The 20,678-nt window shown below is 28.0% G+C and overlaps 1 protein-coding gene across 1 annotated transcript in view; it reads right to left on the minus strand.

Annotated features, from left to right (window-relative positions):
- LOC100210963 (GTP-binding protein 1) overlaps nt 1–20,678 on the minus strand; it is a 40,905-nt gene that overhangs the window by 15,679 nt on the left and 4,548 nt on the right. Inside the window, exons 2-5 of the mRNA XM_065804206.1 lie at nt 19,046–19,154; nt 16,424–16,604; nt 7,543–7,751; nt 5,219–5,395 (exon numbers count right to left, since the gene is read on the minus strand). Of these exons, the coding sequence (XP_065660278.1) occupies nt 5,219–5,395; nt 7,543–7,751; nt 16,424–16,604; nt 19,046–19,154 (676 nt within the window). The remainder of the gene's footprint in view (nt 1–5,218; nt 5,396–7,542; nt 7,752–16,423; nt 16,605–19,045; nt 19,155–20,678) is intronic.

Raw genomic sequence — 20,678 nt, forward strand, 5'->3', positions numbered from 1 at the left:
CATAATTTATTTATGGCATTCCATAGGCAACTTTATCTTTCAATGTGAGGAACCCTGTATGCTCTATTTGCATTGGCACAATCACTATTTTAAATACTTTTACTGAATTAACATTAATTGCAATTAGTAACTGACCAAAACAGGATATACACAAAACCTGAAATAAATTGAAATTTTGGGTATACTAGATCAATCTGAAACAGAAACTGATAATTCAGCAAATATTTTACCAAAACTAATACTGAAATTTCAGCTACACAAAACTAATTTCATTAGAAAATGTTTACTAAAAATGCAATTTTACATTTGTTGTTTACTTAGACTTATTGTTTTTTACATTTGTTGTTTATTTTTTTAACAACTTCTTTCCATCTTACATAATAACAATAAATCAATAGTCATAAATAAATAATGACAAAAATTAAATTACATAAAAATCTATACAAATAACTAAAAGCTTGCATCAATAAAATTCTTATTTTCTGGATGTTTTTCAACCAAGATTTTGCTTCTTACCTAATGTATAAAATGTAACAAAGCCCAAATTTTGTTATTGGTTCAAATTGAAGTTTCAGCAAAAACAGAACTTTGATTCTAGTTGAAATGCTTATTAAATTTGCAGATTGAGATTTTGGTAAAAACCACACACAAGTACTTGATCTTCTTGTTAGTTATTTACAATATATGAAATAAATTAATTTATTACAAACGGTAACCATTCAAAGCTTGGTATTATGCTTTGATCAAACACTAAAAACATTGATTAAACAAGAGAACTGCAAGTAAAATTACACCACTAAGAGCAGCTACTTGTACTGGTATAAATATTTCAACAGATGCAAGACTCATTTTTTGAAGCAAACATCAACATGTCATATGCCTTAACCTTGATGAAATTGGGTGCAATGGTGACAAAGGTAATCAAACAATTCTCTAAACTAATTCTGCAAATGTAGTTCCAAGCATTCTTTTAAAGTAACCGGAAATAAATAAAATAAACTAACAGGTAAATGCTGCTGGAGTTGCACTTCAACCATTAATAACTTTTATAGCCAAACACCTTTTTGTAAATTGGCATGCAAAAAGCCCAAACATGCATAATATACAACTTCATTGTCAGTTTGAATAAAAGATAATTCATCTGATCTCTGATTAAAATATTTATTCCAGCTTTCAAAAAAATTTCTATAAACCATGTGTTAGTACTTGATAGCCACAACACCCAATTTAGATTAATGCCTAGTGGATCATTCATTGCAAATATCAGGCTTTTAAAGTTAGTGTGTATTTATAAGTTTAGCGCTAAATATTATTTGAATGTTACACCAACACAGCATGCAACAATTTATCTAAAACTGCTTTTGATCAGCTTTAAAGGGATCTCAAAGTGCCAAGACAAGTTGTGTTCATATTAAAGAGAAAGATAAACAAAAAAATGTTTGGACAGGAGTTTTTTTTAAGTAAAACAAAATAATAAAGGTATTCCAAAAGAAATAAACTTTGTTGTTTTAATTGAATTTTGGCGCCTTCATAATAGGCTGTCTCTTAAAGTCTTTAGAATACAAATAAAATTTTTACGTTAAAATATAATAAATGTTCTCTTGAATATAATAAATATTCAAAACAAACGTTGATCACCTTACATATTTTGAATCTTTTTTTTAATGTATACATTGTGAACATTTTTTCTAGTTTATCTACGCCGTTTGTCACAATGACATTTTTGCTCTCCTATCAAAATCAGATTTTACAAATTCTTAAATTTTTAATTAATAAATAACATCATTTATAAGAGATATTTACTGAATTCTTCAATTTTTAGTTGAAAATAATTATAGATTTTATACTTAACAAATTTACGGACAGCTTTTTATTAATTAAAGCAATAATTAATATTTTATGGCAATAATTCAAGACAGATGACGATTAAAATTGTCAATGTGTTGCAGCAGGCGTTTAAAAACATATTACATTTAACATTTCCTAATTTATGTCTTATTTGGCAAGTATTTTACATTAATACCTGTCTCTTATAATTACAAATCAAAAAACTACTAAAATTGACAATAAAAAGTTTTTCATTAAAAGATTTCAATTTTAAAATTGACTTGATAATGCTACACTTTTTTGCAATCTTGACCAATAATTGTTCGATTTTAAAAACAAAACATGCAATAAGCAATACATGTCTTACAGAATAAATTTTATTAAATATAATTTTGCATGATTAAATAAGAATTTCAAGAATATTTCTACCCAATGAAAAATTTAGCAAATTAATGCTGTAAATTAAACTTTCATAAGGTTAACTCTTTTGCTACCAGCGGTTTTAACAAAATTCTTTATGTGACCGCACATTTTTTTGAATAAAATTTGGATGGTATAAAATTGACAGCTAATTAAAATTCAAATGGTAAATCTCTTTAAAAGCAAGCAAACTATATATCAATAGAAAGCTATACAAATGAACTTTTTAATTAAATAAGTTTTTAACACACATCATTGAACAAAAAGAAATGCAAAGTGCTTAAAACCATTGTTTTATAAATAATAGTTAAAACATTAGGCCCAAACGAAACTCATTGAATGTATAAAAAGAATGTTTTTCTTCAAAAGAACTTTTTAATTACTTAGCTAAATACTTGCACTTTTACAAGTTAAATTTTACAGTGTTAACGCTACTTTATTTTAAAACTAAATTTAAAGAAGTCTTTTTAATCAAGAACTACTCAATATTTTTAACTTTGTCAAGTGATAACTTTTTATAATAACACAATACAACTCTTACCCGTTCTTGATTACGTAAAGAATTAATTAAACTTTAAGAGCAAAAAAATTATGTGTCTAGAGTGAAAATGTACAAAACAAGATTTTGAAGCATACTCAAAAGCTGCTACCAGCAGCTTGCTGTCAAAATTTGAAAAAATCAAAAGATGTTATTAGCGGCTTGCGGTAGTGTTAAAACAAAATATTTAAAAAAAAAATAATCTTAATAAGGATAATAATCATTTAATAACAATAAATATAACACAAAAATAATTTATCGCAATAGAAGAGCTTAAATTATCTGAAATATTTTATTCATATTTTTAATGCGAACTTCATGAAATTTAGAAAATAAAATAATTAAAGAAATTCTACAGTAATTTATGATGAAAAAAAAAACTTTTATATAACAATAAGTAACTAAACAAATTCTTTAGTAACCTATAATAATAAATAAAAAAATTCTATAATTTGATAAAAAAAAGAACTTTTAGATTTCTTATCAAAATTCTTATCGAAATTTAGAAAATAAAATAACTAAAAAAATTCTTTGGCAATTTATGATGAAAAAGCCAAAACTATTGTTTTTTCATCATAAACAAATGAGTAACTAAACAAATTCTTCAGTAATCTACAATTATAAATAAAAAAATTCTTTAATTTGATAAAAAACAGAAGAATTATCAGATTTCTTATCGAAATTCTACAATAACGCCATTTACTAAACTCTTTAGAATTAAACATGCTTGAATAAATTATAAAGTCTGTAGATTGCAGTGTATATTTTAAAGACTTTGAGAGACTGGCTAACATGGAGACGGCACGCTTTAAGTTTATTTTTCTTGGAATACCTTGATTATTTTGTTTTACTTATAAAATTCTGCCCCAACATTTTTTATTATCATTCTCTTTAATATGAATACAACTTGTCTCAGCACTTTGGAATCCCTAAAATAATACACTTTAAGTCTGTTAAATGCTTTATGCCTCTTCAAATTATGGCAGGATTTCAAAACACAGGCTCATTTCCGCTAGACAGTTAAAAAATCTATTTGTATTTATAAAAATATATTACCTGCAAATTACAGAAATATTTCAACCATCAAACAGATCACATTTGTTTACACTTCTGTTCTATATGTTCACAACTTTTACCAACTTTAACTCAACTATCCCAATCTTAACTTAACTACTCCTATCTATTAAATCAATAATGTTAATCTAATTCAAACTGCTTTTTAAGAAAACAGAATTGCTTTAGAAAGCAAATTAAAAGAATAATTACAAGTCGATCATGTCAACACAAAAAAATGCAAGAGAAAGCAAACCTGAAGTGGGATGTCTCAATTTACCTGAGATGTTAAACAAACTCAAAATGGCTGAAGACCAGAAAATTAAAAGAATTTCAACAAAAAAAAATCCTACGTAAAATAATCAGCAACTGGAAAGTCAATCCACTCAACAAAATTAAAGAAAAAACACACAAAAATGCAAGAAGGGTCCAAAATGTTGGAACATCTAATAACCAATGGTTAACATGCAAAAGTTTCAAATGTTTAAGTCGGGTGTGTTTTACACGGTTGCCAAAAATACATGTTTGAGGAATTTTTGGAGGATGAATTTTGTACCAAAAAATGTAAATACTAATAATTTTTACTTCACTTCCTTATCTTTGTAATTAATTTTAATTGATAACTGCATTACTTTTCTTTGTAATTAATAACTGCATTATTTCTAACTTTTCCTATTTTTCTATTTAATTGCATAACCATAGTTGTATGAATAATTAACATATTAATTTAGATTATTATATAATTAAACATTATCTTTTTAACATTAAATGCTTTTAACTTAAAAGCTAAATAAAATTGTAAAATAAAGTTTATATTTTCTTGTAGAGTCAAAAGTTCTTAATAAATCTATATAAAAACTATATATATATATATATATATATATATATATATATATATATATATATATATATATATATATATATATATATATATATATATATACATATAAAATTCATTTTATTCAAAAACTGTTTTATTCTAATTTATAAATTCAAAAAATTAATAATTTTTTCTTTACCTTTTTGAAATTTTTTTATAAAATTTAGAACAGAAAATGATGTCATAATGTTAAATAAGAGTGCCATTTCATGACAACATATAACATCATATTATAAAGTAATTATATAGCATTTAATTATTTTACCATAAACAAGGAAAAATGATCAGATAACAAAAAGAATGAACTTTAATAGCCATTAATTTAATGCAATATTTATTAAGCAACATTTAGGTATAAAAATAAAAGTTCAAAATAAATACAAAGTATGTCTTACTTATTAATTATATCAAAAAAATCTTACTACATTTATTGTACTTATATTCTAAACAAGCTGAGTGCAATTTTAAGTAAATTAATCTAAAAGGAAACAAATAACAACCTTTTGTCATTCCAACAATTCCTGCATTTGCACCAATCATTAACATGCAAAAATCTGGTGCATGACCTGTCATTCCAAAGACAGTAGTTTTAAGGTATTTTTCATGACCAGCAAGATCAATAAAAGTTAACACTTTAGAAGAATCTCTGCATATTTGTGACCAATCTAATGCTCCACCTAGCAAATTATTATTAATATTTTTTAGAAAAACAAATATAAAATAAAATCAAATCATATAATATAAAACAAAAACAAAAATGAAATAAAAAAAATTAATATTACTAAATAGCAAAGTATAAATATATATATATATATATATATATATATATATATATATATATATATATATATATAAAATCTCTATAAACTCTGCTTACAATAGAGATTATAATAAAAGATAATTAGCAAAGAAAAATGTTTGCAAGGGGCGAATTGACTCAAACTTACCTAATTTTGAAAATTAGATAAGTTTGATAAAAACACTTTTGAAAAAAATATTTTTATCTAGTATTTGTATGACTGCTATATACCAAAAGCTAATAAAAAAAAAAAAAAAATTATAAAAATAAAATAAAAATAGAAATGTGGTAAATAAAAATACATTACTACTTTAATTTGAAAAGTGCATACAAATAAATGAACTTTAAGAATAAGCATTTCTTGTTGATACCCATGGTCTGAAAAGTACACGTTAATTTTAATATTGGCTTTGCACTACCTGACAGAAAATAATCGAAGGTAATATTTGTCTGACCAGGTTATTTCAATCATGTATATTTTTGTAATATATATCACTGGGTTATTTTGTGTCAAGATCATTGTAAAGCATAAAACTTTTTTTCATACAAATTTTTACCTGAGAATATAAAAATCAGCATTTGCAATTGCAACTGCTTCAAATAATATACATTAAAGATCGCTGTTGGCTTTGGCTCATCGAAATTTGTGATTACCTAATTTTACCTTGGTGTACTACAAACATTACAACACAGTGTTCATAACAACAGCATTCATAAAAGGAATGCAAAGTTCTATCAACTATTTGGGACTCCAGAGACCAAAATCAAAAAAGATAAACTCCTTGGACTAAAAAATTTTTTCTGACTTGAATAAATTTTACAGATTTATTATCAAATATTTTTAAAGATAAAAAATTCCTAAAAATTTGAGAGTAGACTATTAAAAGTATCTATCATAAATTACACATGGAAGCTAATTTGTCCTGTGAAAGCAAGATGTATTAAGATTTATGCATTGAATTAACCCTAACTGTTAAACATTTATTGTTAGACATGGATTTTATAATTATTTAAGTAATCCACAATCATTACCAATACCATTAAAACAAAGTTTAGTGTCACATACATGCATATACAATAGACACAGCAGTGGTGTAGTTGGTCAGAGTTCTGGCTTCAGCACTGGAGGTTCGTGGTTTAATGCTGGCTCTGTACATATATATGCATTACTGATAAGAAAGAAGGCATGAACTTTCTGGTAAATGCTATTGCGTGGTGGTTTGTGATAAGGCCATAAGAACTTCTTGGAGAACCTAAATAACTAATATATATAAAAAAAAAGCCATGGCTATGCATCAATTAAAAGTATGTGAACACTTATTTTTCAAAATTTTCAGTTATTATTTCCCTTCTTGTCATTAAATCTAGCTGAAATATTTTAAAAATCATTATCAATGACTGTTAAAATAGTGTTACACAGACATATATTAATATAAAACTATTTAAAAACAACTTTTTTTTTCTCCATAAAACTGTGCTTTAACTTTTCTGTTTTGGATATTGTTAAACAAAATTATGGCATTTTTCTAAAAATTGGAAAAAAATTTGCCAACTCAAGAACAAACTGTGGACCAGATATGCTGCATACTTTGCAACCCAAATAGATGATCAATGAAATAACAAGAAATGGGCTCCATGTGTGTGTTGTGGAAATTGTAGATCAGCATTAGAGGGCTGGCTACTAGGAGATTAAAGATAAATGATAATTGGTGTACCTCACTTGTGAAGAGAGCCAGCAAACACATTACAGGCTGATACTTCAGTATGTTTAATATGTCAAGATATAAGAGATTTATTAATCTAACATAAATAAGCTTAACAAATCTTCATTCATCACGCAAGTTCCCATTCTACCATCCTCATCATCTGTCATCATATTTAAATATTGCCCATTGCATATGTGTTGCAGATAATTTTTTATAAACCAGCCAACTACTTCAAAAACTTTAACACTGACTCACTAAGAAAGTTTGTAAAAAATAGTTTGTCCTTAAGAAATCAACAAATATTTAAAATCTTACTTACTATGAGGGTCAGGCTTGTTAACAATAATGCCTTTACTATTAAAACCAAGAATATCATTTCCAACACTGCTTGTTCGACCAGTCTCAGCTTCATGTTTATGTCTGAATAATTTTAAACGCGCTGTTCCTCGGCCATCATCAAGTGAGCCATGAGTAAGAACACCTAAAAGTGTGCTTTTACCAGCATCAACATTTCCCACAACAGCTACTCTAAAAATTGAAATTCTTTTATATATATATTATCTATATATCTATATCTATCTATATCTATATACATACATACATACATAAATACATATATATATATATATATATATATATATATATATATATATATATATATATATATATATATATATATATATACACACACACACATACATAAATGCATAAGCATATCAAGCCTTCACGTAAGAGGCGTGCGGTCGCACACCTTATATGGCCATGCATATTATACTTTGTTTTGACAACTTGGCTAAAGCTCTTTTCATGATTTGCTTATAAAAGCGCTTATAAAAAAGACGCTTAAAAAATAAAGCAAAATTAAACTAAATAATCCATAAACATAAAAGAGAATAAAATATTTAAAAAAAATAATTAAAATAAATTAACTAAAAATTAAAATTTTAAAGAATAACAAAATAAATAGTAGAATAACCAGAAAAAATTAAAACATTAAATGTAAACTTAATTGTAAGCGAAAGTTAGAAAAAAAATTATCACACTCTAAAAAAATTTCTATCAATCTTTATTACTCCCTCCCATGAATAAATAGGCTAATACAAGGGCGGATCCATTGTGAGGGTAAGGGCCATGAAGGTCTTGAGCTTAAGGCTCGTGATGTCCCTTCCCCCTCAGATTTTTAATTTATTTTTTTAGAAATCAATATAATGAACACAACATGATGTTTAAAAAAGTAAGCAAATTAGGCTGTTTAAGCGCCGTGAAATTTAATAAAATTTTGTGGTGCAAATTTTAAATTTTATTAAAAAGTTAATAGGATACAGGGTGTGACATATCAACAAATATGTGCATGTTTGTTAAAAAACAGACAGAATAACAAATATCACCTTACTTTAATTTTGTTTATGCAAACTATGGCGTTTGATTAAAACGAAAGCATTACTTCAGAAGTTTTTTTCCAAATAATTTTGCGATTGATAGTTTTTCATTTATTATAAAAAACACATATTTAAAATAAAAAACAATTAATTTCAGAGACTTTTAAAAAAACCATGCCAAAACATAACTTTTTTCAATAACGTTAATTTTAAGTAAAATAACTAAAAACGCTTTTGAAGAAAGTAATGTTTTAGCATGGTTTTTGCATGCACTTACAAAAGCATGCAAAATTTTACTTAAAATGAATACTTTTGCAAAAACTTCATAAGAAACCGTGATTAAACATTATGAATGCATTCTTTTAAAAAAAGCAATCATAATGTTTAAGCATGGTTTTTTTAAAGTAATTAGCAATTACATTAAAAGTTTAAAGCAAATGCATTTATTATAAATAAAACTTTGCATGCTTGTTTTTTTTTAAATTTTCTTATTTTCCTTTAAGTGAAGTAATGTTTGTTTGCATATAAAAAACACTTGTAAAAGTTTTTTTATTGTGAATTTATCGTTATTTCACACGCAGTTTGCAAATGCGTAAGAAAATAGTTTAAAAAAAAATAAAAATTGAATAAATTTACCATCTTTGATATATTTAATAACTGATTAACTAAAATAACAAATGTTTGAAAATAAAACTCCCTTATTTGTATAAATCTCTTAAATTAGATGTTCATCAATAAATAAAAATATTCATTAAAAAAAAAAAGTTGCACCTTGGGATAGTTAAAAAATAGTTTGCAGATGTGATTATTTCAAGATTATTGTAATTATTTTGTTTAGTAATGTAAATAATTTTTTTAATTAGAAACTATATTTCCATGATAAAACCATTTGGAATTATTTTTTGATAGCTTCTGTACCCATTTTGATTTGAACTCTTATCTGAATATTTTTTAAATGATAGCCTTATATTAAATTGCAATAAAGTAATTAGGAAATTTTGTAGCAGTTTAATTGGAATTATAGAATTAATTAAATTAAAAATCTCATTTACATTTTCTTAGTTTTTTTTCGCGCATTTTTAAAAAGTGCTAAAATTTTTAATTTTTAAAATTTTATAAGATTTAACTTTTTTTAAATTAATTTTTAAAATTTTTTAATTTTTAAAAAGCGCTAAAATTAAAAATTGTCAAAATTTGCAAAGAGCCATGGCTAAGTTGCCAAAAGGAAGTATTTTATGTGTTCATATAAGGCATATATACATATATATACACTAATATATATATATATATATATATATATATATATATATATATATATATACACACACATATAAATATACATATATACACAGGGTAATTCCGTGTCAAATGATTCAGGTCATGTCACCATACATCTCAGATTGAAAATTTTAGCCTTTGTCTCCAAGAAGTTCCTGAAATATGACTGTTTTACTTTTAGCAAATATTGATTATGCCCCTCTTGTCCCCTCAGAATTGCAACATTTATTTGGAGAATTTAAATCACATAACTTTAATAATATTTGATTTTTTTAATTAAAAAATTTGTAACTGGATATTTCTGGGGCTTTTGAATCAGATGAAATGATCAGAAGTGTAAAAAATTATTGTTAAATACCTGTAATTATCAATTTAGATAAATTTAGGCAATTTTTTATATGAATTGAATGAATTTGATTTTATTTAGAATCAATAAATTTACAATCAATAATATTTTTTTTTTTTTTTATGTTTTTACAAATTCAATAATACTATAAATTAGTCAATCATTGATTATAAAGTATATTGACGAAGAGATGCAACACCAGGCATCACTATACTAACTAATGTGTAGGGCTAATTGTCAACAAGACAAGATGCCCATCATGATAGGAAACTTTTGAATAAGTTGACCAAGTGAGTGTCAATTGCTTCCTGTGGTAGCATATTCCAGGACGGTGTGACACGATTAGTAAAAAAGTGATGTCGCTCTTTGCAATCACTGACAATTTGTCTGTGTAGCTGTTTATTGTGACTCCTCCTGCAATATACGTTGTTAGAGATCCTTTGAGGAACAAAAAAGTTAACATCATCAATTTTATTTATAATTTTAAACTGTTCAATAAGATCTCCTCTAGCTCTTCTCTCTTCTAGTGTTGTCACTCTAAATATATTTAAGCGTTGCTCATATGGGAGATGTTTGATTGAGGAAACTTTTGTTGCTCTGCGCTGAACTCTTTCAAGCATATTGATATCCTTTTTTAGGTGAGGAGACCATGCTTGAATAGCGAATTCCAGGTGTGGGCGCACATATGTGATGTAAAGCGCTCGCCAGAGATAAATGCTTCTGCTTCGGAACACTTCTTTTAGTAGGCCCAATTTGTAATAGGCTACTGAGACTGCAGACTCTACCTGGGCACGGACTTTGAGGTCATTTGATATTAGAATACCTAGATCTCGTTCAGTTTCAGTTTCCTCCAGGTTTCGACGAGTGCCTTCTGTGTTCGTCATTGAATAGACTTGATTAGATTTTCTGTTACCTCGACCGACATGCATTGTTTTGCATTTTTCCACATTAAAGAACATCAACCATTTGTGAGACCATTTTATGGCTTGATCAATGTCTGATTGTAAAGCTAGCATATCTTCATTCGATTTTATCATGTTCATAATTTTACTATCATCTGCGTAGAGCTTGAACTGGCTGGTAATGTTGTCCGGCAGATCATTTATAAATAGTACGAAAAGGAGAGGGCCGAGGACACTTCCTTGAGGGACGCCACTTGTAACTTTTTTCCAATCTGATGTGAATATTTTAGCAGTTGAGTGAGTATCAATGACAACACGCTGTTGTCTATTGTTAAGCCAAGCATTTATCCACATTAGTGCTTTCCCGCTGATGCCATATGCTTTCAATTTGCTCAATAGGCGATTATGTGGGACTTTATCAAATGCTTTTGCAAAATCAGTGTAAATCATATCGACTGGATACTTCTTGTGTGCAGCTTCTGTGAGGAAGTCGCGAGTTTCGAGGAGATTAGTCAAACAGCTTTTTCTTTGAACAAATCCGTGTTGTGCTATGCTTATTAAACCGTTTAAGTTACAGTGTAGCATTATTTTTTCATGTAATATACTCTCGAATATTTTGCATGGTATGGATGTGAGAGAAACTGGTCTATAATTTGATGCTCTTAGTTTGCTTCCTTTCTTGAAAATGGGCGTGACGTTAGATTTTTTCCACAGGTCTGGTATAGTGCTGGTTGAGAAAGATTTCTTGAAAACTAATGTTAGTGGCAATGCAAAAGCTTCTGCGCAGTGTTTGAGTACACGAGGGTGAACGTTATCAACACCAAGAGATTTAGATTCGTCTAGGTTTGCGAGTCGAGCACGGATATCAATGATTGAAAAGATATTCTCGTCTAATATAGATTTATTGTCAGTTCGGGGTTCTAATTCCGGCACAGGTCCGTCTGGCTCGTTGACAAATACTGATTGAAAATAATTGTTCAGGGTTGTGCAAATAATTTGAAGATCTGCTGAAATTGTTCCATCGATTGTTTCTATGGAGTTGAATACATATTTTGAGTTGGTTTTGTTTTTGATATGAGCGTGTAGCTTTTTAGGGTCGTTTTTATATAAATTAGATAGGTTCTCTTCATATTTTAACACTGCTAATCTCAAAGTTTTGGTTACATTTCTGCATGCTTCTTTGTGCTTGTCTTTGAGCTCTCTATGTGTATGACAACCAGAGGCAATATATTTATTCCAAAGTTCTTGTTTTGTTCTAATAGCTTTTAAAACTTCGTCTGTTATCCATGGTTCGTGTTTCTTCTTGAAGGGCAAGGTAGTAGACGGAATGAGTTCTGTTGCTAGTTCGTCGTACACTTCTAGGAATAGATTGTAACATTCGTTAGCTGAGCAGTTTTCGAATAAGCTTTTCCAATTTGTTGAACTTAATTTTAGCGAGAAATTAGCGTAGTCGGCTCTGCTCCAGATATAGCGCTTTCGCTGCACGATTGGTGGTACTTTTATCTTGTCGTTCAGAACAAATCGACCCGTGATTAGAGCATGAGATTGTCCCATTGGAGTGTCCCTGAACGAGTCTTCTTCTTTTATTTCTATCAAGAGATCTGGTTTGTCTGTTATTACTAGGTCTAGAGTACTGTTTGGCTCTGAAAATCTGTTACTACGATATGTTTTGAAGGTGATCAATTGTGTGAGTAGGCATTCGTTTAAGCAATCTTGAAATTTCATGTCTCCTGGTCGTTCATTTAGCACGTGCGCTGTTGTCGCCACGCCACCGCCAATCTCAATATACTCATAAAATGTGTTGCTAAAATTAAAGTCCCCATAGATTATAATGAAATCACACTCTAACCTTTGGGCGGCAGCTTTCGAAGCTTTGATAGATGCTATATAGTTTTTTAGAATTTCGTCATTTAGGTCGTGTGGACGATATATACATCCGAGAAGAATTGAGTTGTTGCCAAGCTTAATAACGCGCCACATTTGTTCAATGGAGTCTGAGTTCAATTGTGCAAAATTGGTTTCTAATGTAGTTATCTCTTCTTGTATATAAATGGCCACGCCACCTCCTCTTCCGTCTCTATCTCTTCGATGAATTTGATAGCCTGGTATAACCGTGTCGCTTGTTCCGTTGTACCAAGTTTCGGTGAAGAATAAAATGTGAGGAGTATTTTTAACTTCTAAGTTGTGTAAACGGGCTATGGCTTTGTTGCGTTTGTTTTTATTTAGCGAGCATGGATTGTTGGCCCAAAAGCGGAGATTTGCAGGAGATAGATTATTTTTATTTATTACAGAGATGCTGGTCGTTATTTTGGTGTGTTTTTTTTTAGGTGGACGAGTTTTCTTGAGCGGTGCTTGTTGTAGCTGCTGTATTACTTCTTCGATATTCGTTGAGAGCTGTAGTTGCTGAGGCGAACACATATTTCTTTTGCTCGTTTGACATTGTGACATCAATACAGCATATTTGACCGGTTCTTTTGTGGATGACATTCCGAAACGGTTGGTCGAGAATCCCAGCATCTTTCAGCTCTTCGTTTTTCTTTTTAAGTCTAGCTCGAGTTTCGTTGAACGCTTGTTGCTGAGCCGGAGTTCTGTCTTCTCGTGCGAAAACTCCGTTAAATTGTTGTAGTTGATGGCGATTGCAGAGATTTAAAACAGCGGTTTGTTCCATTTCGTTTGCAAGAGAGACTTGAATAATATTAGAGTTATGAACAGTTTGTTTTTTACTTGAGTTTAGGCGTCGAGCTTGTTTGATTGTAAAGTCATCAAGACCACAAGCCTTGATGAACTCCGTGACGCTTGTCTTGTCGTCTTTGTTCTCGGTTTTGGGTAGACCAACCACAATGACGTTCATAGAACGATCCTGCCCCAATTTATACCCTTTAAGTGGAAATATTTGTTTTATACTTTTTATGTGTTAATGCTTTTTACTTTCTTTAATTTTGATTATAATTGTGGAAATGTTCATTTTATACGAATTTATATTTAATTATTTTAAGTAATGCCTTTGACTGGAAATATTTGTTTTATACTAAGTAATAATTAATTATATTTTAAAACCGCATTATGGAGTGGCTAGTTTTAAAAAATGTATACCACAGTGGAGTTATTTGTTTTTTACATAGTTACACAATTTATTCTGTTAAAGTGGAGTTACTTGTTTAATATCTAGTTCACATTTAACTCAAACTTTATACCATTTTAAATCTATTAATTTCCGCTGAGGCCTGAAATAGCCAGGTACAAATTTTTAAGTAAAAAGATTAAATATTTTTAAAGTTATGTAACTTGAAACCTCTAAATAAACGTTGCAATTCTGAAGAGATAAGAGGGGCCTGGCCAACATCTCTCAAAAAAACAGTCATATTTTAGGATCCTCTTGAAGCCAGAGGCTAAAATTCTCAAGGAATTCTTTTTTTACTAAGTACTCTCAACTGTGTAAAAATCAGCAAAATCTGAGATATAGGGTGACATTTTAAAAAGATTTTTGAGTCAATTGACATGAAATTATCCCCTCCCCCTCACACATTTATAATACACTTTAAGTTTATAGTATTTCTAAAATTTCTAGGCCTATGTTTTTTTTATACAACTCTCAAAACTTTCAAAAAAATAAAGAAAAATCAGTATTAAAAAAAAGATTAACCACTATTAAAAAGAGGCGAAAGGAAAGGGAAAGAAACTTCAGTTACACCCAGGGCTTGTTTCTTAGCAACCAATGATAATGACCTTTTTGTTATAACTTTCATTTTATATTTTTAATTTTTTTTTAGATTATATTTTCAATTTGATAGTTTTTTACAATTTATTATCAATAATTTAATTTCAAATTTTAAATTTAAAATTTTAAACTTGTATGTTTTCTCAGTATAAAATATAATATATTAAAAAAATCATTGTGGCAATAAAATGATAAAAATTTGTCCTATTTTAAATACAACTTCAATCCATCTCATAAATTATCTATTTAAACTGAGTTTGCCATAAAGTGTTGCATTTTTATACTGAAAGATAAATATTAAAATGATTTTTATTTAGATTTGAGGTGTAAATAATTTCTTTTCTATGTGATGAACTTTTTATTTCAGCATGCATACTGCTTAGGGTGTCCCAAAAAACAACATTTTTGAAAAATATATGCAGAGACCCTGCATATGTGTTCTATCTAATACAAAAACACTAGATTTAAAATTTTTTTGAATAAAAAAAATTTTTAGGGGTCCCTCAAGACCCTCGAATTTTTAATGGGTCCCTAATATTTTCAAAAAAATTTTTTTTTTTAAATATGTCAACCTGGTACTCAAATGTGGCAAAATTATATAAAAATTTCAAAAATAATATAGATTTCAAATATAGAATTGCTATTTTTGGTTTTATTACATGAAAAATTACGTTTTTTAACAAAAAACAAAAAAATGCATTTTTTATGTATTTTTATGACAATTTTGATTAAAATTTTTCCAAATTAAATATTATTTTTGAAATTTTTATATAATTTTAAAAAACTTTTTTTTTTGAAAATATTAGGGACCCATTAAATATTCGAGGGTCTTGAGGGACCCCGTAAAATATTTTTTATTTAAAAAAATTTTAAATCTTATGTTTTTGTATTAGATAGAACACATTAAGGGGGTCTCTGCATATATTTTTCAAAAATGTTGTTTTTGGGACACCCTAATACTGCTATATTTTAATTTTGTAAATTAATAATGTTAATGCTATGTCAATTAGTTCTGTTAATTCCTTGCAGTTTAAATATTTATTTTAATTCCATGCAGTTTAACTATTTATTCTGATATTTATTCTAAAAAAATACTAAACAATTTGCTTAACTAATTATTTTATTTTATTTCTTTATCAAAAAGTTATTTTAGTAATATTTCATGAATGAAGCATTTTTAATTTATCACCAATAAAGTAATTATTTTATAAATTATAACAAAAATTTAATATGAAAATTTTTTAAAATATTGCAAATTGCAAAGACATTCCCATCAATGTACATATTTAAACAAATACACAACTATTTAAAATTAGTTAACTTTATTTGAACTTTGTAAGCAATCCACTAACTTAATGAAAGATATTTTTGAACCAGCCAATTTATCAATACACCTAACCTAGTTGAAATAAATGCATAGTGTATGATATGTACTCAGTATATTGTTGACTTATGTATACTCTGTATGTGCATGGTGTATGGTGTGTTCTACAGTAAAATTGAAGCCTTATTTTATCCAAATTAATAATTATTAGTTCTACTTTTTATCCAAATTAATTAAACAAAAAAACAATTACCTGACTTCAAAAAAATCTTCTTCTATAATCTTCATTCTCAATAAAAACTCTGCAATCTTTCCTTTTTCAACATTTTTTTCCCTTAAAAGATTACAATCACAATTAAGCTGTGTACAAATACTCTGAATTGTTGCTATTGATGCGTATAAGTCATCTTCATTGAGTCCACAATCAACGCCATCTAAAAGATAAAAAATTATAAATTGTAAATAAACTTTACAATTTGTTCAACATTTTTTTAACATTTAACATCCTAAAGAGGAGTCCCACTTTAGGCATCTAAATTTGTTTTTTTCCTTAAAACTTAAATTAACAAGTCAATAACTCAAATCAATAATCAGAACTCTTAAATCAAAAATTGTTCTGTTTACACTTTGTAATTTTTGTTTTAAACTTAGTAACTTTTGTCTTATCAAATAAGTGTAATTTAAATGTTTTACAGAAAAATCTTAGTAGAAATTTAAGCAGGGACACAAACTTGGAGATCAGAAGCCACTTCTGTATCTCCAAGAAATTCTAGATCTCTAAAGTTCTCATAACATAAGGGAATCCAAGTTTTTTAAAAGAACAAAAAAATAAACTGGTTTAAGATAATTCTTAACTTCAATTAGTTTGTATTTTTTACATTTAACTTATTGCAATTAATTGCTATTAAACTATTTATATTATAAACTGTTTTATTAATAATATGTTTTATACAATATTTTATTATTAACTGTTATTGAAATATAAAAATTAAACTATTAAAAACATTATTTTATTTGTGTGCGGCAGCAGTAAAGAAAAAATTTTCTATTAAAAGTTTGTTTTTAATTTAGTTATAAATAATTCTAATTAATATAACCACGATTAGTTTTAATAACAGCCTCAATTCAAGGACAAAACTTGGAACAGGTTTTCCAAGTGATGGAAGTTTTTAGGGCTTTTAACATTTAAATGTTGTTGCTTACAAGACTTTAGAAAGTGACCGGGGCCCCGGTCCCAGCTAAACATGAGACTTTTTGTAAATCTGGCCCCAGCAAAATTATAACATTTAGCAGGGGTTGATAGCTGGGGCTACAAATAAATTTATAATTCTTTGTATATTATAGTTTTATACTTACATTTACTACTTATTAAATTCTGGCATATTTATGCCAGTATTAATTAAATAGGGACAGATGCAGAAAAAGTATGCAACTAGTTGAAGCCTAAAAAGAATGAGTTTTGGTTTATTGTAACAGAGATAATAGCTCGTTTGAGCATTGACCATGATTAGAGAAACAGCATTAAAGAGAAAGGCTAAAGCCTGCTGATGCTGCTGCTGATGATGATGATGACAATAATGATGATGATAATGATGATGGCAATGATAATGATAATGATGATGATGATTATGATGATCATGATCATGATGGTGATGATGATGATCATGTTGGTTATGATGTTTATAAATACATATACAAAATCAAACATAAATTTTGAAAAAAAAAAGTACTTTAGGATGTATAAATGTTTATGCAGCCCCGGTCACAAACCTGGCCCAGGCTATATTTTATCAAACCAGGCCCCGGCCCTAGTCAAATATCAACCCCAGTTGTTTACTACAAGACTTGGCATGAAAATATGCCCAATTAGAAAAATCCATAGTATTTAAATCTGAAAAGCTAAGAGGCCAGATTTTTTTGGTCCAGTGAGAAATATTCTTTCAGAGTCATGCCTGGAAGAGTTTTGATGTGTGACAGAGTGCACCATCCTGCATGAAAACAAAATTGTCACTATTTTTGAATTTACCATGTATACATGGAAGCACATGGGGTTTGAAGACTTAATCTAAACAATCTTTTGCACCCATTTTGAAGCCTGTAGGTAAACAAATGGAGGCATTTTGAGGCTGTTGGAAGCTACCAGAACAAACACCATGATACAACTGTGGTGCTTTGCCTGACTTACTGTTTTGATGAGGTCAGGACCATCCTGATTATAAAGGGTCGAAAGATACCGCTTAGTTCTGCTGTTTGAGACTGGATAAACTTTAAAATATTTTTCATCTGAAAACAAAATGATTTTGACAATGACATTGTTCTGAATAATGCATATTGTAAATGTTGCTACCTATGTAAATCCAATTACTTGGTGTAACTTTTGCATTCATATTCTTACCATTTAATGAAAGTTAATAAAATAGCCAACCTACAATTTTAGTTATGAAACTCTTATAACAGTCACAACATTAAAAAAACTTCATTATTTACTTGTTAATATAATGTCAAAAACTGAAAGAACAGGTTCTCAAGAAAAAAATATACGTAGATAACTGTTATTGAAAAATTTTAAAAAAGTTATTTTCAATGTTATTTACAATACTTTAAAATTTTTATTATTAATAATTTTGAAATTTTTTATTTCATTTTTTTAATTAATACGAGATAAGAAAAGGTCTCAGATTAAATCCACACATGTTAGAGTTTAGCACATCCATAAGAAAAACTTTTTAAATTAAATTCTATTAAAATTAAATTCTAAATAAGTAAAATTAAAAAAAAATAAAAAATTTCCTTTGCATTCTCGGAGCTTACAAACAAAAAAAAAAAAAAAAAAAAAGCAAAAAAAACAACATAAAGAAATAATTTCTTAAGTTACCTCCAGCACCTACTTCGTAAATAGCTTCTCCATGACCTTCTAGAAGTAAATCACGAATTTTAGACAAGATAGCATCAAACTGAATAGCATTTGGACTAATTAATGAAGTCTAAATAAATTTTGTTTTAAATATAAAAAATACTTTAGAGTCTTATTATATCTAAGGTAATCCAATACAAAATAAGAAAATAAAAATATAAATTAAAATAAGAAAAATAAAAGTAACAAATTTTCTTTGAGATAAATAATTAACTTTTTATTAAAAAAAACAACCTGATGTATATTTTAGTTTATTTTATGCAAATTGTGTTGGCTTATATAAGGGTCAAATCATTATATTTCAAACAATTTAAAGAAAACTTTGTGGGGAACCATCTCCGATTTTCCTGATTTTTACATATTATTATGTGCATTATGTAGATAGGTTAAATTTGAAATTTCAGACTTCCAAGTACAACGGTTCAGAAATTATAGCCTTAGAAACATGACACAGTGGCCCCCCTTGATTTACAAATGGTCAAAACAGACCTACTTAAGAGCTGTATAACTTTTTTCTCACTTTCAACAAGTGTCTCATTTTTTCTATTTTCTGGATAGCTCTCTCTTTAAAAAAGTGGTTTTTATTAACTTGTGTTAAATTAGAAAAAAATTGTGACCTCCTCAACTTTGGAAAAAATCCTAAAATTGCTAAAATATGTCAAATTGAAACTAACTGTAGCATTACTCTATTCATCCACAAGTTTTACAGATAAGTTTTCTGATTAGCTACTAAATAATAAATAAATGGGTAAAATATAGGCAGCTTGTTGCAGTTTAGAACTTAAATACATCTAAAAGCAAAATGTCCACTCCCCTAAAAAGTCCATTTTTCAGCCATTTTGAGATGCTTGTAAATTTTTCTAACACTTTGTTTTGATCTAAGATTAACAGCATATAAGACCATTAGACCCAACTATCTGAAAATGCAAACATCATAAACTTGTCGAATCCACATTAAAAATGCCAGCATTTTTAAATTTTTCAATCATCAACGGTTGAATGTGTTACTAGAAACCAGTGCCCCTCTAATCTACCAACTGGCCTATGTGAAGGGTGCAACTAATTATAAGTCATTTCAAATTTAACCTATCTACATAATGCACATAATAATATGTAAAAATCAGGAAAATCGGAGATGGTACCCCACAGGCGATTGGTTGAAACATAATGATTTGACCCATAAGTTTTGATTAAATCCGAACCTTAGCTTATTTTTTAGGCTTTCGCCTTAGCTAAAGTTAACTGTAAAGTGTAACTCAGTGTAACTGTAAAGTGTAACTCAGTGTAACTGTAAAGTGTAACTCAAGTTAACTGTAAAGTGTAACTCAGCCTTATTATAAAACTTTATCATCAGCCTTATCATAAAGCTTAAATGTGTAACTTTAGCCTTAGCCAAAGTTAATGTGTAACTCAGAGTGTGAGTCAGGAAATTGGGAGTGGTCAACAGTAAGCATAACAATTAACAACAAATATTTCAGTGGCTTGGAAAATAAATATGTAAAAAAAAATGAAATTCTAGATAACCGCCTACATATATTTTTTGCTATAACTTTTTATCAAACAAAATGCATCCTTTGCATACATGTTAAAACTG

The sequence above is a fragment of the Hydra vulgaris genome, chromosome 08 (genome assembly GCF_038396675.1).
Source record: "Hydra vulgaris chromosome 08, alternate assembly HydraT2T_AEP".
Taxonomy (NCBI): Eukaryota; Metazoa; Cnidaria; class Hydrozoa; order Anthoathecata; family Hydridae; genus Hydra; species Hydra vulgaris.